Below are 27,884 nucleotides of genomic sequence, written 5' to 3' on the forward strand. Positions count from 1 at the left end.
AGCCTGCATGTCATGTGGATGCCCTCATACAGCAGTGGATTAGGCTGTCTACTTCTGCTGTACATGGCCAAGAATTTAACCCAGATTGCTGGGACTAAAGCATAGGGTGCTAACCACGACATCACGACAACCATCAGCAACACATCGAGTTGAGTTTTTTTACGTCGACGAGAAAATAATACTTGATGATAGCCATTCTAGTCTCCCTGAGTTTCACAATTTTCATCCAACCGTGCTATTTTATTTTACAATAATGCAACATTGTCCAGCATTCATCCGGCCAGGTGGCTCAGTGAAAGAGCGATCAGATCCAATTCGGAAGGTTGGGAGTTCAACTCCTGGTTGGCGGATTGACTCAGCCCATCATCCCCCCCCCCGGGGTCGATAAAATGACGATCACTTTTAAATTACAACCGCTGGCTCTACAAGGGCTGTAAACGGGAGATGAGAACTGCTCGAATGCTCATTTGAGCAAAAAATCACTTCGATTTTCTTGAGCATTATTCCCCATAGGATACGGTTTGGCGGGGTGGTGTGTTTAATTTTAATTTGTATTATTTATCCAATCTTAACACAATTTTTCACGTAACGTTTTAACGTTAGGTGTGCTCGGTCGATGTGGCAAGTTGCTCCGATGTTTCATGTTTCCTCCGAATCGTTCGATACATGGAGTTGTCCCTGTACAGCACCTTGAGATGTCCCCAGCATCAAGGCGCTAAAAAAAAAAAAATATTACGAGAATATAATTGTGAACAACAAATCGATGCTTTTGAAAGCGATTCAAGCACGGCATGTTGTTTCTCTCAAGGTGCACGCAATTGTACAGAGTGGTCACAATTTTCCCAAAACGAAGGATTTGCAGTGTATAATCACGCGACCCGCGGGGGTTTCAATGTACCGCAAACCTCCTCCCATCAAGATTCGTCTGGTTTCCGTTAATCGTGCTGAAATGTGCTGTGATAAATGCCATGCCGACAAGAAATTATCACATCTCTCTAAATAGCGGTCTTCCGGTCTCAGTCTGTTCTTCCCTGATTATAGCTGAAGGTCATCTATTCAAGAAGAAAACAATATCATTGCGGCAACAATCACTCGTGCCAAACACTCGAGTCTGCGATGCCGTAATTACCACAAGGTCTTGTGCTCAAGGCAAAATAATAATGCGCGGGGGAAACGGTTTCAATAAGCTGTTACTTGGTTAAAAATAAAGCTCACATCGTCGTCGTCATTGGCCATGTTTAATCCTCTGCTGGATGAAGGCGTCCCCAAGCCATTGCCATCTATCACGATCCTGCGCCTGTCGTCCGGCACTGCGGAGGCGGCGAGGGTTGGTAGATCACACGCAGATGTCGTGAAGCTCCCTCCCCGTGGGCGTCAATGAGGTGTCATACCCTGGCTCGCCAGGAGGGGGCGGTGTGGCAAGTGGACCAATCGCCATCTGTTTCCATCTGTGTGGGGGGCAGAGTGTTGGTTGGCCCCACGTGCATGTGGGTTTTCTCCGGGTGCTCCGGTTTCTTCCCACAATCAGCTGAAAATCTCTTCAATTTTATTTTACTTTTATTAATTTTAATTTGTTTTACCTACGTGACTTTACCGAAAAAACCTAAGAATATGAATCCTTGCAGTCACGAAAGCTTCAAATCTAGAATTAAATTAAAGACCCAATGCAGGACCCTCCTGAAAAAGAGACCCTCGACTCAGTGTGCCTATACTCCCCAAATAAAAAATATATTATTATAATTACGAGCTCCTACAGGAGAACTACTGGCGTCGCTCCATCCTCCCATTCGTCATCCTATTGGACGCATTCCATCCCTTGTTCTGCCACTCCGTCATTAGTCTTGACCAAACCTAGGCTGGCCATAGGGCAGCAATCCGTAGGGCAAACGCCCGGTGTGCTGGTCCATTCCGGGGGGAAATTGCAAATATGATCAGAGTATGAAAATAGTTTGAAATTAAAATATTGTGATAACCTCTAATGTGTACTCTCCATTGCTTATTGACGCCTTCGGGCGTTACATTAAGTCCCCGCGTAATCGGCAGCTCCAAAGATTCTTCCTCACCGGCCCCCATTTCGTTTTTTGGACCCAGTCCCGAATGGGCCAATGAGGATCTCACGGCAAAAATCACGCTCCCACGTCGTCACATGGAGACATCTAGCTACGAGCGCTGTTACAATGGTTTGTCATCGCGCACATCCAATTGAATGAATGAATAATTGTCCACAATCCGAATTTGGGCCGGTGTGTTTACAAATGCCAGGGCCTATTTTTTAAATCCTTTATATTAAGTTCGCTTGCTTGCGTGCTTGCTTGCTTGCTTACGACCGTGCAAACCTTTCGGTCGTTTTTTAACCCACTTCCCGTGATCCAATCGAGCTGACAATTTGCACACAGACTCGTTGTGCGAGACAATTATTGTTCGTGAAAATTTTTGTTCCAAAATTTTACACTGTTTAGGGAAAACAAATTAAATATTTAATTACCAATTGGTTAATACTGCAGACAATCATCTGACCCATAGGTGGCAGCCATCTCAAGTCAGAGGACGAGAGGACTCTAGCCGCCACGCATATAAAGGATTTAGAGTGAAAAACTTTGTTTTTACGGGTTATACTTGTTATTGTCCCAGGCCGTCCACGGGTCTTGACCATCTGCCATCATTCCCATCCAGCGGCGTATCCCCTGCCCTAGCCCACTTTTCATCGAATGATGTTGTCTTCGACCAGAAAACGTCCTCTCATGCACGTTGTTCATCTTTACGTCTCTCGCTGTAACAGAGGGATCCTATCTGGCCATAACTCAAGGTCGTCTGTCTAAAAAAAAAAACATTGCAGCAATAATCGCTGCAGGCAAACGCATGAATCTGCGCTTCTGTAATTATTTCGACGTGTTGTGATTGTATGGGGAAAAGAAGAATACTTATCTCTGAAATATCAAATTACGTCGCCTCCTCTCCAGTGTTCGGCAAATAAGGCTCTCGAAACAAGCCATTCAGAAGCAGGAAATAATCCTGACAACAAATGTTTCTCGCGATTAAATTGTGCTCTCACTCGACATGATGTATCCACCGTCGTGTCACGTGTCCGCTCAAAGGAGACGTTTGAGGCAGAGTCGTGGTCATTCTGCATTTCAGGACTTCATTCAGCCGGGTACGTCTGGGTCAGAAAACCCAGATAAACATATTTCCGTACGCGGCATTCCACATCCAGTATGCCTGTGGCTGCCAGTCACGTGCCGCCTACCCGAGGACATATCGATTTAAACGTGCGATTTTATTGAAGGACTGCGTGTTGTCTCCGTGTGGTCTGGGACTGTTTTTGTTGTTGCTGTGGTGCTGCGTTGCCCAAGCTTGCATTTACTGTTGAAACATCGGCAGGTATTGATGCACTTATATACTCTATTCATTTTCATTTATTTTTGTGAATCCCTTACATTTAATCTACCTTGCACTCCTATCGGCTTTTGTATTGGTTGTTGTAGTTGTTGTTTTTGTAACGTCCTGACCCCGTGCCCCTACTGGACATCTGTGAGAAAGAGCCTTTACAGCTCATCGGATTCCCCCAGGATAAATGCAGATTCCTGATTCTGATCAACCAATATTTGTACATGACACAAATTCAGCATTGGGTGTTGCCGCGGAGAATACAAGTATTTGTACACCGTGAAATGAGATTATCAGCACGGTTAGCTACGTACGTTGCGAAATAAGTTCAACATCCATACGTAGGTACAGTATAGTGGGTTGTCATTGCATGTGAGCAAGTCATTGGGGGGGGGAATGTGCATTTAACCTTTTACTGCACGGCCAGTTCAAAATCATTTACCTCCAAACAATTATTGTAATTGATGTCAGGTCAGTGTCCTGCGCCGTAAAACATCTTAAGTAATTATCCCCTCTAGTTTATACCGCTTCAGACTACAAACGAGGGGATGGGGGTGGGGTAAATGTCAATGAAGATGTTTTATGCAACAGACCACAGCAATTTAGTCAAATGGAGGAGATTTATTGGCCACTGAATGTCGCAGGCCCAGGCCGTTTACTCCTCCCACCCACCGCGAAACTTCATTTGTTGTTGTTGCTGTTGTTGTTGCTGTTGTTGTTGCAGGCATCTACGGTGGAAAGGTAAATCCCAAAATTGCCCTCGAGGGGAGCTCCCGATTCTCTCCGTGCTGTGGCTCCACCGAGCGGTGTGAATGGGTTCACCACGGCGAGCCGGTGAGCAGGTCCCTGTAGTGGTGACTCCAGCCACTTTCCCGTGATATCGTGGTCAGCATGGGAGAGGAGGCCAAACGTTACCTCGAGAGGGACATCTCAAAGGTGCTCCCTTTGAGATGTCCCACTGATGGCCTTTCGCCATCAGTGGTGTGAGCAAGTTTTGCTAAATTATTATTTTTGTGTTACCAGGTGAGGCCCATATTGAGCTAAATGGCTCTTCTTTTTTTTACAGAAGCGGCCCGGTCATCACAATCGATAGCCCAATGAAGTGGCTTATCACGTGGACATTAATATCAGCCAAATAATTCAAAAGTAACCGCATGGCTGCCCCCTTGTCTCTTCGTGGGGGATGTTGGTGTGTGTGGGTGGGGAGGTTTGGACCCCATTCAGAGGCATCACCCGGCAACATGCGGCACAACCGCATCGCAGAAAGTGAAACAGAAATGAGAATTGGGAAGGTGCGCCTTTTGGCGTCATCTGGTCCAACACCATGTGAGACTAGGCTCTAAGGAAAGCTGTCTCGGGTGTGGACCAATCACATTCAAGGACAGTGCATACATTATCAGAGTTATGTTTTTTGTTTGCATTATGACTGCAGGTATTGTGGTCAATGCTAACATGACTCCTTGTAAAAAAAAAGTGTTGTTGCCAGATAGAAGGGTAAAAAAACAATCATCATCCCTTGGATAGCTCATGTGCAATATCCGACAGATTAATCATCAAACTTAATTTGGAGCTTTTGTGACTGCAGGAATTACTCTTTGGTTCTATCGGTAAAGTCACGTATAAAGAGAAAATATGGAGAAAAGTATTTAATTTGTAATTTTCTCTTTATACGTGACTTTACCGAAAGAACCAAAGAGTCTAATCATCATCACAAAAAATTGGATAAAGCACGAACTTCAAAAGATCACAGTAGAATCATTACGCGAGTCTTTACGTTCCGGACATTCGCCTTTGTAAACTTTTCACGAAGTTTAAAAAACACCCCCCACCACCACCACCTCCACCTTTTTCCTTGAACTCTTTCTCAGACCTGCCCGCAACACACCTCGGCCCTTACCATCCGATGAGTGACATTTAATTTCGCCCGCTGATAACAAATTTCGCGTACGGGTGTCGTTAAGCGCCACGCCTCGAGACGTCCACACACACGGGCCGACGAGATTAGATCCCCAAAATCTTCCCGGTCACCACCTTCCACCCCCCCCCCAACAGCGAGCCACGGATGTGCGACGTTAGCCCCGTGGCGCTTCCGACAGCCGTGGCGTGCGTGAGCAATGACAGGGCCTGCGTCACACGTGTGTGTGTGTCGTGTAGCGTCACACGTGTGTGTGTAGTGTAGCGTCACGTGTGTGTAGTGTAGCGTCACGTGTGTGTGTAGTGGAGCGATTAGTGCGCTGCGCTACGAACCTGGCCAACCCGCTCATGGCCAACACCCAGTGACGATTATCTGAACCGGTCCTGGGCCTCCCCTAGGTCGACTCGGCCTCAAATGAGTACCTGGCGCGATGTGTAAACATCGCCGCTAGGGAGACAAAGGCGGCCGGACGTGGTTGTTGGCCGGCCACCCCCTCGTGTGCCGTGCCGGCCTTTGTAGGTGCTCGCTAACAGCACTTGCCCCTACGGTCTGTTAAGGCTATAGGGGGCTCTTTATCTTTGTATCTTCATATATTAAAATAAAACCATTGAGTTATTCTTTGGTTCTTTCGGTAAAGTCATGAAATAGCGACATAAAATGTCGCTATTTCATTATACCTGATGATGATTGCTTGTGTTGCAATCGAAACGTCGTATGCAATTATTTAATTTATTATTTTATTTTTATACGTGACTTTACCGAAAAAACCAAAGAATAATTCCTGCAGTCACGAAAGCTCCAAAGTTAAGATTAAAACCATTGAGGTTGTTCCACGTTATCTGGTGCCCCCCCCCCCTTCGTTTAGCAACATCCACTTTGTATCTGTGCACGTTGAACTTCTTTCGCACCGTACGTAGCCAACAGTGGTCATCGGAGGTGCGGGGGAAGGAACAAGGATCTAAACACAAAAAGCACTTCTAAATAAATTAGTTTGTCAATCTCGATGATGATTTAACAGTACTGTAACGGGTTCCGGAGACACTTGTAGAGGTAACTTCTTTATTACAACACAACACTCCAACAGTCCTGATACTCTGTTACAGCCTAGGTACACAGCCTAGGTACACAGCCTAGGTACACAGCCTAGGTACACAGCCTAGATACTCTACTCTGGCTACGCTCTGGAACTCGCCCTCACAAGGTCGTAGAGTCGGGAGTTCCAGAGTCCCACCACTGGCTCTCACAGCATCCCAGGGTCTTCAGATGGCTGGTCGTGGGTCTTGGGTCTTGAGTTACAACTGGGCCCCGATCTTCTTGGTTCTTTCGGTAAAGTCACGTAGAAGGGAAGTAATAAAATAATAAAAATAAAACATAAAAAAATAATTTTATTATGTTTTATTTTTATTATTTTATTACTTCCCTTCTACGTGACTTTACCGAAAGAACCAAGAAGATGAATCCCTGCAGTCACGAAAGCTTTAAATCAAAATGGGCCCCGATCGTCCAGGGAGCTCTCCTTTTATGCCTGGTCCAACGAGGGGTGGGGCCGTGTGCGCCACCAGACATCCCACAGAGCACACACAGCCCCCCCCCCCCCCCCCCCGTTGGCGGCGCGAAAAAGGCTTAAGCGCCTGGGAACCCAACGCCTGGCGCCCAGAGGCTTAAGCGTCTGGACCCCCTGGGAACCCAGCGCCTGGCGCCCAGAGGCTTAAGCGTCTGGACCCCCTGGGAACCCAACGCCTGGCGCCCAGAGGCTTAAGCGTCTGGACCCCCTGGGAACCCAGCGCCTGGCGCCCAGAGGCTTAAGCGTCTGGACCCACCTGGAAACCCAGAGCCCCCAGCAGCCCCTCCCTTCTTATGTCATTACAGTACCATAACTCCAGTGGCTTTCTAACATCGGATGGCAGAGCGTTCCAGACGGCCGCGGAAGCGCATCTGAAAGCGCCGCGCGATGACAGCGACCGCCTTTATTTCTGGGTTCTTTAATGACAAAACATTTGTGTTTATTTATATAGTTTAAAAACAAATCAATATAAAACCCAGTCAATGAAAAGGAAATACAGAAACAAAGGCGAGCGTGGAAAGAAACATGTGCGTGGCGGGGGGGCGGTGGTGGGGGTGCGTCTCGATGGCTGCGAGATGGGGCGCGTGCCAAAGGACAGCGAGTGTGAGTGAGTGTGAGTGAGTGAGCGAGTGTGAGCGAGTGTGAGCGAGTGTGAGTGAGTGAGCGAGTGTGAGTGAGCGAGTGTGAGCGAGTGTGAGTGAGCGAGTGTGAGCGAGTGTGAGTGAGTGTGAGTGAGTGAGTGAGCGAGTGTGAGTGAGCGAGTGTGAGCGAGTGTGAGTGAGCGAGTGTGAGTGAGCGAGCGAGTGTGAGTGAGCGAGTGTGAGCGAGCGAGTGTGAGCGAGCGAGTGTGAGCGAGTGTGAGTGAGTGTGAGTGAGTGAGCGAGTGTGAGTGAGCGAGTGTGCGCGAGTGTGAGTGAGCGAGTGTGAGTGAGCGAGTGTGAGCGAGTGTGAGTGAGCGAGCGAGCGAGTGTGAGTGAGCGAGTGTGAGCGAGCGAGTGTGAGCGAGCGAGTGTGAGCGAGCGAGTGTGAGTGAGCGAGTGTGAGCGAGTATGAGCGAGTGAGTGTGAGCGAGTGTGAGTGAGTGAGCGAGTGTGAGTGAGCGAGTGTGAGTGAGCGAGTGTGAGCGAGTGTGAGTGAGCGAGTGTGAGTGAGCGAGTGTGAGTGAGTGTGAGTGAGTGAGCGAGTGTGAGCGAGTGTGAGTGAGCGAGTGTGAGTGAGCGAGTGTGAGTGAGTGTGAGTGAGTGAGTGTGAGTGAGCGAGTGTGAGTGAGCGAGTGTGAGTGAGTGTGAGTGAGTGAGCGAGTGTGAGCGAGTGTGAGTGAGCGAGTGTGAGTGAGCGAGTGTGAGTGAGTGTGAGTGAGCGAGTGTGAGTGAGCGAGTGTGAGTGAGCGAGTGTGAGTGAGCGAGTGTGAGTGAGCGAGCAGCACTCTGGCCTGGGAAGCTGACGGATGGTCTCGATTGTCGCTCCCGTGGCAGGCATCTGGGCAGGCAGCTCAATCCTCGCCGTCGCTGCCGGCAGCCCAAAGCGTTCACCCCCCAAACGCCTCGGTTCAAACGCGGGCCCGTGCCACGCGTGCGGCTCTCAGGCTGTACCCTCGGGCGTGGTGTCGTTCGGGCAACGATGTCCGACGTTTCGATGCACGCGCCTGGGGAAACGAAATTTGACGCCCTCCGAGGAGCGCAACTGTCGGACGTTTCGTGCACGAACGACACGCGGCGCCGACCCCGAAGACGCGTCGGAGATTTGACCTGCAGGTTTGCGACACGGGGCACAGCTACGGAGGGCTTTTGTTGAAGCAAAGACAACGATGCCCCCCGTATAGTCTGTAACAGACAGTGCTGTTAGTGAGTAGCACCCACGAAGGCCGGTACGGCACACGAGGGGGTGGGTGGCCAGCACCACGCCCGGCTGCCTTTGTCTCCACAGTGCTTACGTTTGCGCATCGCGCGAGCTACTCATTTTAGGCCGAGTTGACCTAGGGCAAGTCCAGGACCGGTTCAAATAATAATCGCTGGTATTGTTGGGCGTGAGCGGGAATCGAACTCGTCTTCACCGGGTTCGTAGTGCAGCGCGCTAACCGCTTCACTACCGCTTTTGATGAAACACGCGGACACCAGGTGTGGCATTCCATTAAGTCGTTTAACATTAACCTTTATAGTATTCATGAATAACTCAATCAAGTTCAAGTTCATTTATTAGGTATAGCCCTGTGAGCCATTCGGCCCTTGAATCGGGTGCAACCGCAACAAACAAAAAACAAAAACATGAACAGAAAACATCTTAAAGTGAATATGTGACTAAGTGTAAACAGAAAATCCAAGAAAAGACAACAAAATATTGCAGAAAAAAATCACCGTACACCAATGCTGTGTGCACAAATGTAAAGGCGCGGCCCTGCAATGGCTTGCTCACACCACCGCTGATGGAAGGGCTTCCGAATAGAGAGGGAGAGAGCCCCTTCAGAGGGTTAATTTGCGCTACTCTTCCACGTTGGCCTGACATCTTGGAAGAGGTTGTAGTAGAAACTTGATTTGAAGCTTTCGTGACCGCAGGAATTACTCTTTGGTTCTTTCGGTAAAGTCGCGTAGAAAGAAAATAAATTAAATAATAGAATACGACGTTTCGATTGCAACACAAGCAATCGTCATCGACTTTGAGACCCCCCCCACATACACATTCCACAAGTAGTGACTAATCCCATATCTGCATTTTTCATAAATATGCAAAATGTCTCTGTTGATATGCAAATTCCTTTGTCAGGGGGCCCTCCGACTCTAACCCAGCTTAAATATACGCTGCCAAGCATAGTGGTGTTCATTCAGACGCTGTCTTTCCGACAGCCCTGTTCTTCACCTGAAGACGGCTGCTTGCGTTGTGGCCGAAACGTCGTGAGAATTGTATTTTATTATGTTTTATTTGTATTCTTTTATTATTTCCCTTCTACGTGACTTTACCGAAAGAATCAAGAAGATGGTTCCCTGCAGTCACGAAAGCTTTAAATCGAAATTTAATCGTCATCAGGTAGAACTAAATTTGAGAGAGAGACGAAACACAGACACGGAGACGCACAGACAGACACACACGCAGAGAGAGACACAGCACAGAGACACACAGTGCCCGGCGCGATGCTTGTGTGTCTATCTGTGCGTCTCCGTGTCTGTGTTTTGTCTCTCTCTCAAATTGAGTTCTACCTGATGACGATTGCTTGCGTTGCAATCGAAACGTCGTATTCTACTGTTAAAATTAATTTTCTTCCTACGTGACTTTACCGAAAGAACCAGAGGGTTGGAGCAAACCGCATTTGACTCTCTTGCCTATCTACACCGCTGCATTTCGTCGCAACCCGTTTGTGTCGCCGGGTGGATAGAGGCTCTGGGGTGGGGGGGAGGTGACGGGGTTCAGTACACCTGCTTCATCCTTTCAACTGCCCACGCGCGGAGCTGAAATAGACCCGGCGATATTGTGGATTGCGTCCAGAGTGATAACCATGGCAGCAGCAGCAGCAGCAGTAGCATCCCTGATGGCTCAATATTTGCTCATAATGATTCCCGTATTCAGGTGAAGAATGAAGACGGCTGCTTGCTGCTTGCGTTGTAGCCGAAACGTCGTGAGAATTATTTTATTGTGTTTTATTTCTATTATTTTATTACTTCCCTTCTACGTGATTTTACCGAAAGAACCAATAAGATGAATCCCTGCAGTCACGAAAGCTTTAAATCGAAAAATATGATTCCCGTAAATAAGATACTTTATAATTTTTCTAGATTTGAATTTTTCGTGACTGCAAGGATCCATACTTTTTGTTTTTTTCGGTAAAGTCACGTAGGTTAAAAGAAAACAAATAAATTAAATCACGACGTTTCGGAGGCAACACAAGCTCCCGTCTTCAGGTTGAACCGTCACAGCAAAATCACAGTAATTTTGTGTCAAGTAATTTTGCTGTGACGGTGCCACCTGAAGACGGAAGCTTGTGTTGCCTCCGAAACGTCGTGATTTAATTTATTACTTTTCTTCTAACCTACGTGACTTTACCGAAACAAACAAAAAGTAAAACTACTTTATCATTTGTGCGCCTCAACAGCATTTTTCTCCCATGATCAAAGGCTGAATGAGGCATTTGCCTCATATATACAGTACGTTCATCATCATGTGTCCACTGTTAGATGGAGACCTATGCCATTTCTCGCGGTGCTGGGATGCCACAATCATCCATCTATCACCTGCATGAGCAAATCTCATCGCTCCATCTCAATGGTGATCGTTCTCTCATTCCCTCCCCCCGTCCCCTTTAATTCGCTAACATCCTAACGCGATAACAGAATAGGTGTGGAATGTTGAGAGATGACAGAAACGTAGACAATACGTAGTGATGTAGTACCATGAGAGATAGATAAATACAGACACGATGGAGATGCAGCGAGAGAGTTTATTGCGGTTGGAATTGGAGTTGGTGTCTCATGCACCCAGGGTTGAATTTCTCACGGAATATTTTCAAAAAGCCAAATCAGTGATGATCTGACGCCCTCTCTCCCCGCTCACTTCGCTGGCAGGAGGGGGGCGGGGTGGGGAGGCGGAGAAGCCCGTCTCGTCCTTCGAAAATACTTTCCGGAGCTCAGCCCCCCCCACTGCGGACAATTCCAGCTGAATGAATCCGTGCATGCACCGCTATTTTTATTTCTTCCCCCCCCTCCCTCCACCTCCCCCCCTCCCTCCACCTCCCCCCTCCCTCCACCTCCCTCCACCTCCCTCCACCTCCCCCCTCCCTCCACCTCCCCCCCTCCCTCCACCTCCCCCCCTCCACCTCCCCCCCCTCCCTCCACCTCCCCCCCCCTCCCTCCACCTCCCCCTCCCTCCACCTCCCCCCTCCCTCCACCTCCCTCCCCCTCCCCCCCCCTCCACCTCCCCCCACTCCACCCACCTCCCCCCCTCCCTCCACCTCCCCCTCCCTCCACCTCCCCCCTCCCTCCACCTCCCTCCACCTCCTCCACCTCCCCCCGCTCCACCCACCTCCCCCCCTCCCTCCACCTCCCCCTCCCTCCACCTCCCCCCCTCCACCCCCTCCCCCCCTTATACCCCCTTATCCCCCCTCCCCTCCCTCCCCCCCTCCCTCCACCTCCCCCCTCCCTCCACCTCCCCCCCTCCCTCCACCTCCCTCCACCTCCCCCCCTCCCTCCACCTCCCCCCTCCCTCCACCTCCCCCCCCTCCCTCCCTCCACCTCCCTCCACCTCCCTCCCCCAGGCCTTGAGCTACTTGGGGCTCTACGACGCGAGCAGGGCTCAGCAAGGAGACGCGGTCGCGAGCTCCGTGAGCCCATCCTTCAAGCGAGCAGACGAGACGAAGGTCCTCGGGTGGTGACGGGTTTAACGACACACTTATATGTTTACGCGATCTAACTCCCAAAATAAGTAATATTTAAAATACTTTTTTTTAAAACACGCTTTAATGAAATGTACCGTACTCGTAATGGCAGAACTCCACGACTCCAGGAAGTGGCCCCGAGGCTTGCCCCATAACGTAAGGGGTCGTGGTGATTTACAGCCAACGTCATTTGAGCTTGGACAATTAGACCCAAGCCGAAACATAACAGAAAAAAAATTACGTTTAGAAATATGTTTTATTTATTTTAATGATAGAATATACTATTGTCATCAGTATGACATAAGTATACCAAGTTTGCAGTCGATACCACATTGGGAAGTGGGTTAAAATTGAGTTACAAGATTTGAGGATACGACGATAACAACAACAGAGTGAGTTGATAGAAAGCGTGTAAAAAAAACCCTCTATTATGGATGATATTGGTCGCGAACGCCTGCGTGTTAAACTGAGCTTTTTAGCTCTTTGTCAGAAGCGAGTTGGCCATAAATGATAGCCCAATGAGAAGTGGCTAATGTGGCAATTCATAGCAGCCAAATACTCTGAACGCACTTTGATTCTAAATGTGGAGGGCATAAATCCACGCGACCACGGGGAAAACATGCAAACTCCAAATCTACAGGCGTCAGGGTCGGGGACGAACCCACGACCTTCTGTATACTAGGCGAGGGTGTCAACATCTCACCACCACGTTTAGAAGGAGACGCGGTGCAGAGTAGGAACAGGCGTCATACATTTTTGCTTAAAAATAATTAGCGACGAAAATGTTCGTCATTGAAGTGCCGTTATAAAGAACAAAAAACTTTAGTCCATGATGACTCGGAGTTGGATGAAAAATCATCAATCGTGAAGATGACTCAAGACCAGGCCACCACGAGACGAAATGAACGAGTCTCAGTGACGACGCAGACCGAGATGACTTAGCGACGTTACTCGAGACTGCAGTTAACGGAGGAAGACCAAAGGACGGTGGGTAATTGGCACCATATAAAAAAAAAACATTTCGTGAGTTAACTAATTGTTTGACCTCATAGTGTACGGTGCTTTTTCTGCAATATTTTGCAGTCTTTTATTGGATATTCTGTTTGCACATAGTCACATAGTCACTTTAAGATGTTTTCTTGTTCATGTTTTTGTTTTTTGTTTGTTGCGGTTGCACCCGATTCAAGAGCCGAATGGCTCACAGGGCTGTATCTAATAAATGAAGTTGAACTTGTTGGTAGTGGCATACTTGTGTCCCCCCTCACACCAACATTTAATAACCAAGGGTAGACGTAAATGTTTGACTGCATGAGTCGACTCGACAAAAAGGGTGACTAAGCGATACCCTCCGACTGACTTGACAACAATTCCATGATTTTTGTCGGCGAGTCGAAGAGAAAAACGACGTGCCATCCACCGTCTGAATATTGACTGAAATTACAAAGGTGGCCATTGACTAGAGTCAGGAGACCAAGATAATGAATACATGAAACCCACTACATGTATGTATATTTGACTTATTTCGCCGGCCGGGTTAATCGGAGGTGAGGGTGGGTGACGGACAACAAACTGGCGAAGACTTTGACGACATTTCCGCGGTGTTGTTGCCGGCTAGACTAAGGCCGATTAAGCAATAAAATAATATGCTGACTTAAACGAGCACTGCCCGCGAAAACAACGCCCCGTGTCTGAGAACGACTGGGATCTTGCCGATGCCATTCCCAGGATGTGCCGTGGCTGCTTTGTGGGTAGGCGGCGTGACTCACGCACGCTCAGTGACCGCCGTCGCTACGAAACCCGTCACTGCAATGGGCCGTGGCCCCAGGGGACAAGGCCCTAGCGATGGTGTCGTGCCTCCGCTCGCTGCGAGAGATTCGATGTGCTTCATACCATGGGCGGCACGGTGGTGTGGTACACAGCAGGTCCTGGGTTCGATCCCGACCCTGACGCCTGTTGTGTATTTGGAGTTTGCGACGTTTCTCACTCTCTGTCCACGTGGTCGGGATGGATTTTTTTTTCTCTCCGGGTCCTCCAGGTTTTTTTCTCTCCATTCCCTCCACATTTAGAAACATGCGTTTTAGAGTGTTTGGCTGCTGCGGCTGTAAATTTCCACACGATGATAAGCCACTTTGATGAGCTGCCATTTGTGATGGTCGGGTCTTAGAGCTCAGTGGACCTTACCTGGTAAATCCATACCTATCAACCCATGCGGTTTACCCCGTATTCTTGTACCGGGTCCATATGGCGTAAAGCCATTTCAATACGGACGCATTTTTTGTATATTTGTATATTTGTGTTTCTCTCTTGTGATGGGACTTTGTAGGATGAACGTTGAGATTTTTAAGGGGCACGGGGTGACCAATACGGTCTGAATTGGTTTGTATGAAGGTAGGCACTGATCAGGGGTTGACAGGTATGAAAATCAAACATAGTTTAGAATAAATTTTGATTTAAAGCTTTCGTGACTGCAGGGATTCATATTATTAGTTCGAATAAAGTAATACAAATAAAACATAATAAAATGATAATATTTAATTATGTTATTATATTATTTTATTATGTTTTTTTATTTGCATTATTTTATTATTTCCCTTCTACGTGACTTGCCCGAAAAAAAACAAGAAGATGAATCCCTGCAGTCACGAAAGCTTTAAATCGAAATTCTTGGTTCTTTCGGTAAAGTCACGTAGAAGGGAAATAATAAAATAATAAAATAACATTATTTCCCTTCTACGTGACTTTACCGAAAGAACCAAGAAGATGAATCCCTGCAGTCACGAAAGCTTTAAATCGAAATTCTTAGTTTTTTCGGTAAAGTCACGTAGAAGGGAAATAATAAAATAATAAAATAACATTATTTCCCTTCTACGTGACTTTACCGAAAGAACCAAGAAGATGAATCCCTGCAGTCACGAAAGCTTTAAATCAAAATTCTTAGTTATTTCGGTAAAGTCACGTAGAAGGGAAATAATAAAATAATAAAATAACATTATTTCCCTTCTACGTGACTTTACCGAAAGAACCAAGACTATGAATATAGTTAAGAATAGTTTTAGATACCACGGGCGATGTCTTCCCGGCGAACGCTGCGAAGAAGCCGTCTCGTCTCGTCGTCTTTCGACGAAAAAAAGAAGTCGGCCGCGTGAGTCCGCGGCGTCGTTGTCCCCATTTGAAATCGACTGCAAATTAAAAACTCCTCACCCCCCAAAAAAACCCTATATTGTTATATTACTAATTAACAATAGCAAACATAAAATGCACACTTCTCTAGCAACCTTTCGCCCAGAGGCTTGCAAGGCCACTGCACAAACCAAAGATCCCCCGTACAGCCTCAACAGACTGTAGGGGCAAGTGCTGTTAGCGAGCACCTATGAAGGCCGCAACGGTACACGAGGGGGTGGGTGGCCAGCACCACGCCTGACCGCCTCTTTCTCCCTAGTGGTGATGTTTACACACCGCACCAGGTACTCATTTGAGGCTAAGTCGACCTCGGGGAGGCCCAGGACCGGTTCAGATAATCGTCACTGGTCTTGGCCGTGAGCGGGAATCGAACTCGGGTAGCCGGGTTCGTAGCACAGCGCGCTAACCACTACTCTATCGCTCCCCGCACAAACCACACAGACACACACACACGTGCAGCTAGGCACACACAACCAATGAAATCCATCCCCAAAGCAAAGGATGAATATGTAAAAAGTTGCGTCATAAGGCTTGATTTAAATAAAGCTCGGAGGCAGCGGGGAATCAGCAGAGCGAACATCCAGTGTACGTTAATTCCATGGGGTGGGGGCACACGAGAAACGGCCAGGTCACCCATCATCACACAGAGATGCAACGCAACAAATTTCAACACACATACACTCACCCACTCACTCACCCACTCACTCACCCACTCACTCACCCCACTCACTCACCCACTCACCCACTCACCCACCCACTCACTCACCTTCTAACTTACTCTATCACTCACCCACTCACCCAACCACCCACCCACTCACCCACCCACTCACTCACCCACCCACCCACTCACTCACCCTCTCACTCACTCACCCACTCACTCACTCACCCCAATCACTCACCCACTCACTCACCCCACTCACTCACCCACTCACTCACCCACTCATTCACTCACTCACCCACTCACTCACCTCAATCACTCACCCACTCACTCACCCCACTCACTCACCCACTCACTCACCCCACTCACTCACCCACTCACTCACCCACTCATTCACTCACTCACTCACTCACCCACTCACTCACTCAATCACTCAATCACTCACTCACCCACTCACCCACTCACTCACCAAACTCACTCACTCACCCCAATCACTCACTCACTCACCCACTCACTCACCCCACTCACTCACTCACCCACTCACTCACTCACTCACCCACTCACTCACCCCACTCACTCACCCACTCACTCACCCACCCACTCACTCACCCCACTCACTCACCCCACTCACTCACCCACTCACTCACCCACGGTTGGCGACGTACGGTGCGAAATAGGTTTAACATAGTACACTCATCCACTCATGGTTGACTACGTAGGGTGCGATAGAAGTTCCACAAACAACAACAACCGCAATTCACCACTAAGTGGCGGTGACGTCACCACGGCGCTTGTGCCAGGCTAGGTACACGTTGAGGCCATGTGAAGTGTTGAACTCCCGCTGGCAGGAGGTCACGGGGCAGACCCAGGTGCCCTGGGTCGACTGACTGAGATGACTGGCCGATGCACCACCTGTGCCCCCTACTGTGCCAACTTGCTGTGTTTAGCCACCCGGCACTCCACTCGTTGTTGTGAGCATCGCTCCTCCACAGAGGCCGATCTTGATACCGCTGGTAGAAGTCATCGGCAAGTCCACTCAGCTCCCGCATCCTCTTGTACCACATCACTCCATCTCTTCTCTAGCCCGTTTGCCCCCCTCTATCCGGCCGAACAAAAGCTGTTTAGGCATGCGGTGGCTGAGCATGCGGGCTATATGACCCAGCCAACGCAGCCTTGCCTGCCGTAGGAGCTCACCAATGGGACTTTTCCCAGATTTTTCAAGGATTTGTGAGCTCCTCACACAATCCAGCCTGGTTAAACCCAGGATTGATCGTAGGCAGGCCAGCCTAATTGTTTCTAACCAGCGAAGATGTTCCATTAGGGGGGTCCACGTTTCGCAAGCCTAGAGAAGGGAGGGAATGACTGTGGCCGAGAAGACCCGAAGCTTCGTGCGCAGCGACAGACCAGGTATCTTCAACACAGCGTTACGCAACCGATGAAAAGATAATGCCGCTCGACTGATTCGGAGTGAGACCTCTGCTGTCAAACCAGAGCCGGTCATGAGTACACACATACACTCACCCACTCGCGGTTGGCTACGTACGGTGCAAAAGAAGTTCAACATACACACACACGTGTGTGTAACATGTGGTACCCTTGCGAAGTGAGTCCATCCCCCGAGCAAATTAGTCAAAAGGTGCACGGCCCGAGAAGACAACCACGTCACAATCACGTCACAGACACGTCACAACCACGTGACAAACACGTCACCGAACAAACGTTCGTGGTGGGGCGGCGGGGGTGGAGGGTGAACGCGATGCAAATCTAATCCGAGACAGTCACACTTTTATCTTTTGCAATATCCTGTCGCGTTCGCAAAGAGCGATTCGTCAGTCCACCTGCAATGCGAGATCGGAGTCAAGGTGTGCGACAGAAACGACTTTGCGAGACCCCGTCCCCCCGCCCCCACCTGGCACACACAACGTCGATTGATTATTTTTTCTTTCAGGAAACAAAACCGCAGAGGGCGATGGATTTATAGACAAAGGCACACGTGGTGGTGGTGGTGGTGGGGGGGGCAAGGAGGGCAGGAAATGTTTCACGAGGCTGCGTCACTGCCCACCACTTTCATGTTAGTCACGGACTTAAATGGCCGTCTGTTCTTCCCCCCACCCCCCCCCTTTCACAAGGTGCGGTGTCTGGAATGACACACGGGAAATTAACGGGATGCCTAGCGAGCGGCATTATGTTGCGGCGTTTGGCGCTATTAACAGAGGTAGGTTGTCACGCGCACAGAAGTTTGGTGAATACAAAAAATGGCGGAATGTTTCGTGCAATTTTGGCGTGTTTTTTGTTACGTCGTTATTTCAATATATCTATGCTGTATATATGTCAGAAGTCAAAAGTTTGTGACCCCGAGTAAAGCCCATTTAGCCATACAGCTCTTTTGCAAGGCAGTATCTTCAAATACGCATGCCTGACATGGCTTGGGGAAGTCCTCATCCAAAGGTGGACTGACCAAGGATGTAAAATTATGATTTAGAAATGTTTTGTCTATTCCAGTACTGTATTATATTTTCTCAACAGAGCTACTGACATCCCTGTCATGAGTCGAAGAATCCATTCGTAATGTTCACGGAGCAATGCATCCACCCGTTGAAGAGTATGGTCCGCAGACGCAGATATCACAGAACTCTGTTCACGTGATCTCTTGTCTACACTTCGAGACAGAAATGTTACACCCACCCGACTTCAAAATAGAGATATTAATTGAGTGCCAGCCAAACCCTCCCATCAATTCTCTTCCCAAGTTATCATAACCTTGCTCAATTCCAGTATCGAGTACACAATTCAACAGTGCTGTTTGTTGCTGCCCGCCAAGCATATTGGGCCTTGGGGCTTGAGCTCAGTTGACTGTGAATTTTATTTAACAAAAATAAATTTGCCATTATCATATTCGGAATTTAGCCCAAGACATGAAGTGTAAACCAAACTTAACTCTGATGGATTTACGTGCGGTTATCGGTGGCTGGACTGAGCCCAAAAAACTTGCTTCACTTGAGAACCTCGTTTATTCAAGGGTGGCTGCCCAGATTGAGTTACCAGCTCACCGCTCTGACCTCTGACCTCTGAGCCACCTGGCAATTTCCTCTAAAAATATGGGTGTGTGTGTATAATTATGGGGAGCGGTTGGTGAGCGTGCTGCGTTAGGAACCCAGCGATCCGGGTTCGATTCATACTCACGGTCGACACCAGTGACGATTATCTGAATCAGTCGTGGGCCTCATCTAGGTCGACTCAGCCTCAAATGAGTACCTGGTGGGGTGTGTAAACATCGCCACTAGGGATACAAAGTGGCGTTGGCCACTCATCGTGTGCCGTGCTGGCCGTCAATAGGTGCTCGCGAACAGCACTTGCTCCGACGGTCTTTTACAGGCTACACGGGTGGCAGTGGTAACGTCTGTGCCTTACAGCAAGAAAACTCACGTTCGACTTCTGCCTCTGGCTTAATTTCTGTGTGGCGTTTGTATGTTCTCTCTGTTCTGAATGGGTTTTCACCCGTTGGGGCAAGCGCTGTTAGCGAGCACCTATGAAGGCCGGGACGGCACACGAGGGGGTGGGTGTTCAACACCACGCCCGGCCGCCTTTGTCTCCCCAGTGATGATGTTTACATACCACACCAGATACTCATTTGAGGCTGAGTCGACCTAGGGGAGGCCCATGACCGGTTTGGTTTTTGGCCGTGAGCGGCAATCGAACTCGGGTTGTCAGGTTCAGTAGGGCAGCGCGCTAACCGCTACACTACTGCTCCCAACTCCCATAGGTAAACACACCACACACACACACTTGCAAACAATGGTATCGGCCAAACGTAGCAATGCTGCTAATTACACCACTGGGATTACACACAGCAGTGACATCGCCGCCTGCCTGCGGATACTTGGCAGGACTCTCCTGAAATCTTGCACGTACGTATGTTGAACTTCTTTCGCACCGTACGTAGCCATCCGTGCGATTCGGTGGGGCGGAGGATGGACACGAAACTAAACACGAAGAGCAGTTCGACATGAAATGAGTTTGCAATCATGACAGGGCTCTCCTGAAAAAAAGTGAGACTTTGCGAGGCTTTTCCTGGGTGATGAAGCGTCAGAATAATAATGGTTACAAATCGTCGTGTGGTTTACAAGGTAAAGAAAACGCCGCTCGTGATAAAGCACGACGTTCCAAAAAAAAAACACTCCGTAAAGGTTTCCAGCGAATATCGGAGGGTCCTTCTTCCTAAAGAGGCCCCACGTGGACAACGCCTTCCTCGCACGGGGCTTCAAAAGGGGACGGCGACTCATCAAACACAAATCGCATCACGGGTGAGGAGGGGGAGTATTTGTGACCCCCGCTTTAATGCGACACGATTGGGAGCACGCGCACACACACACACAACGGCAGCAACACACCAACACAAACCAGACTTTGGCTGCCGTTCCGTGACCAATCCCGATCATTATAAATCATGCCGTCAAAGACGACTTAACTTTCAATCAGCGCTGGTGCGCATTAGTCAACCGGACAACACAGCTGAGACACACGAGGCTTCTTCCACGTTGAAGTCGTCCTCGGCATTGTACAGGACCGCCGATGCGAGCGACAGGCAGCAGCTTCAGCAGAAACGCTGACAAAATACGACGGGAAGAAATGAAAAAGGGCCTGGGTCTTGCAAACAAAAAAAAATTCCTGCGCAGGATAAACGAACGCATCTTAAATTTCGATTTAAAGCTTTCGCGACTGCAGGGATTCATCTTATTGGTTCTTTCGGTAAAGTCACGTAGAAGGTAAGTAATAAAATAATAAAAATAAAACATGATAAAATACAATTCTCACGACGTTTCGGCCACAACGCAAGCAGCCGTTTGCGTTGAGGACGGCTGCTTGCGTTGTGGCCGAAACGTCGTGAGAATTGTATTATGTTTTATTTTTATTATTTTATTACTTCCCTTCTCCGTGACTTTACCGAAAGAACCAAGCAGATGAACGCATCTCAGTCCAGGCGACGGCGCTTCTTTGCGGGGTTGACACAAAAGCGAAGCGTGTTTTTACGACGCGATGAAAAGAAAAATAAACGTCTACACTTCACAGAGGTCGAGGCCTCCACGTGAGTTCGAGGCGGCGGTAATTGCTTGCAGCCGTTTGCTCATTTTAGGGGGTACATCTCCGACGGCCTTCCACAACCCCAACTAAAAGATTATTTTTTAACCGCCCCCCCCCTACCACCATAACCACCACTCCGCAACTCCCTTGGGGGAAGAGAGGAAATGGGAATTGTTGGGCTCTACCGGTACCGTACTGAAGCAGCAGCAGCAGCATAGCCACTGCTGGAATTGATCACCAAGATCAGGCTTTAACTGTTACACAGGCCAGAAAAATGCCTGCATGACATTGCAGCTTTTTGTAAATGTATCTGCTCCCCATCTCCTTGGATAGCATAGAGACTACAAAAAAAATAAGATCTTGAGCACATCACAAGGCGACGCAACTCCTTTAAAAAAAATTCAGGAATGTTTAGCTCTGTTTAATTTACAGCCCTGCTGGATGAGGGCCTCTCCAAGCCACATCGGTCATGGGGGATGGGTTGGTGAAGAATGCGACCCAGGACTGGCTCCGATATCACTCGCCACTGATGGCAGCCGTGCCTGGCCATCGAAAAAGGGTCGCTCGGTGTTGTGGAAGAAGTGAGCTGTTCACACTGCCACCGCTCACCCAAGTAATATAATAATGCTTTTTTTTACATAATCTGAGACAACTTTCCCGAGTGTCTCGAATATTTTTTTTTCCAGGAGGGCCCTGCTTTTCGTACCATTGGGCAATTCCATTCGGAGGAAACTAGAGTACGTGGCAGGCTAATGTCCACCTGCAGACTCGCTGCTGAAGTCATCTCGTGTGCCACGCAGGGACAGCTGCCGTTGGGGTGTAGATTGAAGTCATTTCTTTAGAACTGCTTTGTTGCGTTTCCTCTGTTGTCCTTCCCCCAGCGCCTCTGATTAGCACGGTTGGATACATAGGTTGCAAAAGGTCGACATACACACACACACGCGTGCATATACGTCATTAAAGACGCAATGGCTGAGGCACGTGAGGCCCATATACATGCAAACACATTCTTCATCATATTAATCAACTCTAAAAGTTGTTTTTCTTTTACCAGGTAAGGGCCACTCAGCTATTTAGTTACCTGCCCACTCCGAAGGAACGTGTTTTCCGAAGCGACCTGGCCGCAAATGATAACGGAATAGGCTTATCGTGTTGAAATTTTAAAAATACTCTCAATGCATATTTCGAAATATCGAGGGAAAAACAGGAGGAACCAGGGAAAAATTCCACGCGATAACAGACACTACGCAAACTCCAAATATCCAGGTGTCAGGGTCGGGGTCGGGATCGACCTTCCTGTACACCAGGCGAGGTAGTTAACGTCTCGCCACCGCGTCGCCCTCTGCTCAATGCGTGAAAAGCAGCCCAAGTTGGATTGCCAGGACGACTGGCAGACCGCCCGCATTCGCGGACCTTTATAACAAACAACGGGTTGGGTTGCAAACTCAGCCACAGGCACCGGCCACTTCCGACGCGCGTAAATTTTTGCTGGAGCGTCGCCACTTTCGCGAATTGAAACGCGGGGGGCGGGGTGGTGGTTTTTGGACGAATGCGGCCGACTGCTGTTTTTTAAATCTTTTATATTAAGTTCGCTTGCTTGCGCGCTTACGACCGTGCAAATCTTTCGGTCGTTTTTTAACCCACTTCCCGTGATCCAATCGAGCTGACATTTTGCACACAGACTCGTTGTGCGTGACAATTTATTTTCGTGAAAATTTTTTTCCAAAATTTTACACTGTTTATGGAATTTTTTTCAAATATTTAATTACCAATTGCTTAATGGTGGCAGACAATCATCTGACCCATAGGTGGCAGCCATCTCAAGCCAGAAGACGAGAGGACTTTAGCCGCCACGCATATAAAGGATTTAGTGAAAAACTTTGTTTTTACGGGTTAAATTTTAGGAGTTTGTTATCGGGGCCCATCCAATACTGACGCCTCAGGCTTCAAGCCCCCCCTATAGGCCCATGCGTTCATTCGAACCTCCACACACCACAGACGATAAACAAGTCACTCTCGCGTCATACAAACGAACGCGGGAAGGCATTTTTAAAATTACAATAGTTTTATTTAATGAGGGGAGGGGGGGAAATTTCACAAAATGTACAGCAAATGAAACCATAAAACTCAGGGTCACAAAAGTAAAAACACGTTCAAGCGGTACTGGACAAACACAAATGTAACGGAGTGGAGGGGTAGGGGGGTTGTGATGGGGAAAACCATTCGCCAAAATAAAAATGCACAGCATCTAAAAAGGCTTCGGACTGATAATGAAGAGGAATTTTAACGAGTTGTTTAAAAAAACTCCTTGTAACCCTCGCTTGGACATTTAAAACCAGGAGCTGAATGAGCACACACACAGACCACACACACGCGCACACACCCAACCCCCCCCTCCTAAAGTCAACGTGCTGATTTTCTGGGGGGGGGGCGGGTCACATTTTTGATATAAAATAAGGGCGCAGGGCTTCCACACGTTTTATATTTTACAAAAAACGTAGCTTTGCTCTTAAATATAAGGTGTGCTTTTTTGTTACAACTTCGTAAAATACACATCGCATGGAGGGGTGCGTTAAAATAAAAAAAAAGTTAACCGTGCATCGTTTAAGGACTGCTCATGAATGAATGTGCAAAACAAATGCTGATGGAATAAACATTCCTGGACGCAACTTGTATTTTTATTTATATTTTAATCTGCACATGGGAGGGAGGAATTGCTCTTTGAAAGAAACACGTATAACAACTGAAAATTAAATGGATTCTACGGTATATTAAATTCGAGGAGACTTTTCCAAGAATTACAGCACCAATAGAAGAAAAAGAAGAATCACTGAACCCCATCGACAGAATTTAAGCCAAATCGTTGGGAGCAATGATGAAGGTCGAAAGACAAAAATGAATTGGTATTTCAGAGAAGGCAACACTTTGAGTCGAGCATATAAACCTTTATCAAAAAGACGTGCATCAAAAATTGTAATTGCGTGAGGAGGGAATTCAGGTTTGAATATAAAGCAGAGTTGCAAGAGCCAGCACTCTTTCCTCGCCAGGTACCAACATCGTATTTTTATTTCTCTGATAAAAGTGGGAAAATGAGGTTTTTACGGTAAAGCCATACAGATTCTCGCTAAAAGCGGTGTTTCAATACGTCAATTTATGGCTACGGTTTCAAAGTCACCGAGATATGTACATAAAGGGGCATCCCCAAATTAGGGGTGGGTGGGGGGGGATTTACATAAAAGCATCTCATTGAAATAAAAACACCACACTAAATCAGTAGCGCGCGGGAGACCTAAGTTTGCCGTTTGTGAAAAAATAAATTACAAAAATAATTCTCTGGGATTTTACCTCCAGATGAATGACGGTCAGGGAGATTTGGATGAAAATTTGAAATGAAGCAAAGGAACATCCCCCTCCCCTCCCACCGCCCAAAGCGAAATCCTCCACCGTGTTCTGGTGGAAATCGTCACGACGAGGGCCTACACACGTTCGATGTATCGCACACATCTCTCGATAAACTCCACCTCTCTCTCCCTACACACTTGCCAGTCAACCATCTGTCATATAGCATGCACCACAAATATTGCACTTGGGGGGAAAAAAAGCCACCTCTCAAACCAAAAAAAAACACGCACCCATTTACACACACGCACACATCCGAATAAAAATTAAACAATTAAAGCTAAATTAAATTACAAGCGTATAAATGCACGGGTAGCTTCACCCACTCAGCATCAAGTCATGGTGGGGGTGGGAGCGGGTCGGGAGTAAACATGAAGCTTTCCCCGCTTGTCCAGCACGGAGCGTCCTCGCACAATTCCGATGCACCACCTAATATTAAGATGTTGCGTCCTTGCTTAAAAAAACACCAATAAAGTCGTTCTGCAAAAACCGCAGAATGTTGTCAAAAATGGGTTGGGGGGGGGGGGCAGATAAAAAGGGACAAACGAGAGAGACGTAGAAGAGAAGTGGTGGTCAGGGCTCACGAGGGAGGTGGAAAGACGGAATTTAAAGCTTTAAAAAAAAGGTAGAAATGGAAATTTCACTGCATGCAACTTTACAACAACGCTGGCAAGCCAGGGTTTGTAGGCTCTGCTCACATTGCTGCATTTGTCAATTGAAAAGCTTTTGTCTTCATAAGAAACCACCAAAATAAATCTAGACATGAGGCCCACACGCACCCCCCCCCCACCACCACACACACCAAGGGTGTCAAGATCAACGATGTAGAACTAATAAGAAAACCTAAAAAATATCATTAGGAAGCAGCATTTTTATGGTAAATTGATCAGTTCAGTATATACCATTCGTCGGCAATGTTGTTCCAGCACATCGCCTCGATTGATTAATGGCCAGAGAAATATATAAAATTAGGATTACACAGCATTGCATCCTGGCCATGTAGGGGAGAGTGGGATGTATAATGCGGTAACCATGACGTTCTCTGTTCACATTCAATCTTGCGTTCAGTGTTAGGAATGAGGAGGTGTAATGCCTGATCAACGTCAGCAACGATAACGGACTAATTTCAAGTTGAACCCCCCAATCCTTGCAACTTCATCCCCTCCAAGTCCCGGAGCAAACGTGCGGTTGGGTTGGCTGGCTACAGCGTTCAGTCTCTCAGTCTTCTTTCTCTCGCTTCCCTTAACCGTGTTATTTCATTTACACGTGAAAAAAACTTGCACGGCTTGTCCTCGGTCCCAAAATTCCTGGTTCCAGACTCCCGCCACAGTAGGAGCAAAGAAAAAAAAGCAACGCCGCATGTCCAGAAATTTCTGAAGATAAAAAAGGTACTGTACAAATTGTGCGGTGGTGGTATCATTGTCGAGCAAGGTTGTCATGGTGTGACCTTGGCACAACTTCAGGATTTTGTCTGGTTCACGAGATAAATTAAAGAACATTTCAAGACATCGGCTAAGGAGCGAAACGGTCGGTTCATGGAACGTCGTCGTGTGCATTCCACTTTTGTTTTCTTAAAATCAAAGGGTGGGGGGGGGGGGGCAGGGGTGGGAAACCGAGAGCAGAGTTGCGTTTTTGGTTGTCTTTGCGTTTGCGAACAAACACGTCCGTGGCCTGGACGTGCAGGACGGGCGCGACGTGACGCCGGGCAGGAGGCGGTTGCGGTTCTTCACAACAACAACAACCACCAAGCTCCTCAACGTCGAGCACAATGGCAGCCGCCGCCCATCGCCGCCACGTATTCCCACCCCCTCAGTGGTACTGGAGGTAGGACTTGAGCGCGGGAGGCAGCGGAAGGGATTCTATTTCGTGGAGACGATCTTTCCCCATGGCCCCTCGTACGGACCTCCGTGCCAGGTCCATCAGAGGCAACGGCTCAGCTACACGACACAAAGGGGGTGGGGGGGGGGGCAGAAATAAACAGAACTAGAGTTCAGACTTCATTTAAAAACAAAACGTACGCATTTATGGACGCGGAGTAAAAACGCACGATCTCACGGGCCGCCAGTTAATGTTTGTTTGTCCAAGGCGTGACACGGGGTGAAGAAAATGGACAGGAGAGTTTCTTAATTCAATCCCTCCTGCTCTCCTCTCCATCCACACAGCGCCGCGGTTAGTACATCGGCTAAGTTGTGAGCAAGCTGACCTCTTCCTAGACCGTCTGGCCGGTGTGGAAGGTTAGGCCAAGTGCTCTCCTAGAGAGGGAGGTTTTTCCTCTCAGAGATCCCTCGAGTGGAAGCGCTTTTACGTTTTATATTTAGGGTCAGGAACACGTGGTATGCGTTCCCGTTGTAACGGCACACGTGGCACAGCGGGTTGACTTTGCCCGGTGGTTCCCAGTTGCTCATTTTCACTTCTGATGGATGGGCTTTTGCTGCGGGGAGCTCCTCCCTCAGTTGGTACATTTACTGGTCACAGGCTCGCTTTGCTGGGCTCGTTAGTGAGATTTTCTTAAATTTTGAATTAAAGCTTTCGTGACTGCAGGGATTCATCTTCTTGGTTCTTTCGGTAAAGTCACGTAGAAGGGAAATAATTAAAATAAAACATAATAAAATACAATTCTCACGACGTTTCGGCCACAACGCAAGCAGCCGTCCCTCAGGTGAAGAACAAGTCTGTCGGAAAGACAGCGTCATTCAGGACGGCTGCTTGCGTTGTGGCCGAAACGTCGTGAGAATTATTTTATTATGTTACATTTTTTTTATTTCCCTTCTACGTGACTTTACCGAAAGAACAAAGATTTTCTTAATCGGAGCTGCTTTCACCGTACAAATGCCGATAGGCGATTATGGTGTCTATCAGATGTCCCCACATATTTACCTGAAGGGGGGGGGGGCAAAAATGCACACTACCCACACAGGCCTCAATTGGCACTTGTACAAGCGGTGCAGAGATGTACGACGACTTCCGTGTGGTCGACATGACTTCAGCACCATTATTAAAAGGTTCCATTCCCTGCTCAAGTACAGCATGGTTTGTTCTTATCGATCCTAACGGATGAGAGATGGAGCATTTTCATGCAGAGCCCTGCACACCCCCACACAAATCCCCGAAAAACTTTACCAACTTAAAAAAAAGTCAAATGGAAGGCAAACGAAAAAATAAAAAAACGCCGTTTTAAAAATCCACAAATGCGCATATTAAAAAAATGTAAACAAACAGCACCGAGGGGGAAAAAGACTTTAGGGCAGGGTTGTTTATTGCTGCAATGTTGTTTATAGGAACGGGACGGCGCGTGCGTGCGTGCACACGTGCCGTCAGGCGGGAGCCGAAGCACTGAATGAGC

The 27,884-nt window shown here is 48.1% G+C and overlaps 1 protein-coding gene across 6 annotated transcripts in view; it reads right to left on the reverse strand.

The window, feature by feature from the left end:
* Positions 1 to 23,227: 23,227 nt before the first annotated feature.
* SPSB1 (splA/ryanodine receptor domain and SOCS box containing 1) overlaps positions 23,228 to 27,884 on the reverse strand; it is a 94,319-nt gene continuing 89,662 nt past the window's right edge. For all 6 annotated transcript variants that reach the window (XM_061566039.1, XM_061566043.1, XM_061566037.1 and 3 more), the window contains exon 3: positions 23,228 to 26,478. In XM_061566039.1, coding sequence (XP_061422023.1) covers positions 26,351 to 26,478 — 128 coding nt within the window. In that variant the 3' untranslated portion in view covers positions 23,228 to 26,350. The remainder of the gene's footprint in view (positions 26,479 to 27,884) is intronic.

The sequence above is a fragment of the Lethenteron reissneri genome, chromosome 36, assembly GCF_015708825.2.
Source record: "Lethenteron reissneri isolate LAM-NWPU_2019-01 chromosome 36, ASM1570882v1, whole genome shotgun sequence".
Classification (NCBI taxonomy): domain Eukaryota; kingdom Metazoa; phylum Chordata; class Hyperoartia; order Petromyzontiformes; family Petromyzontidae; genus Lethenteron; species Lethenteron reissneri.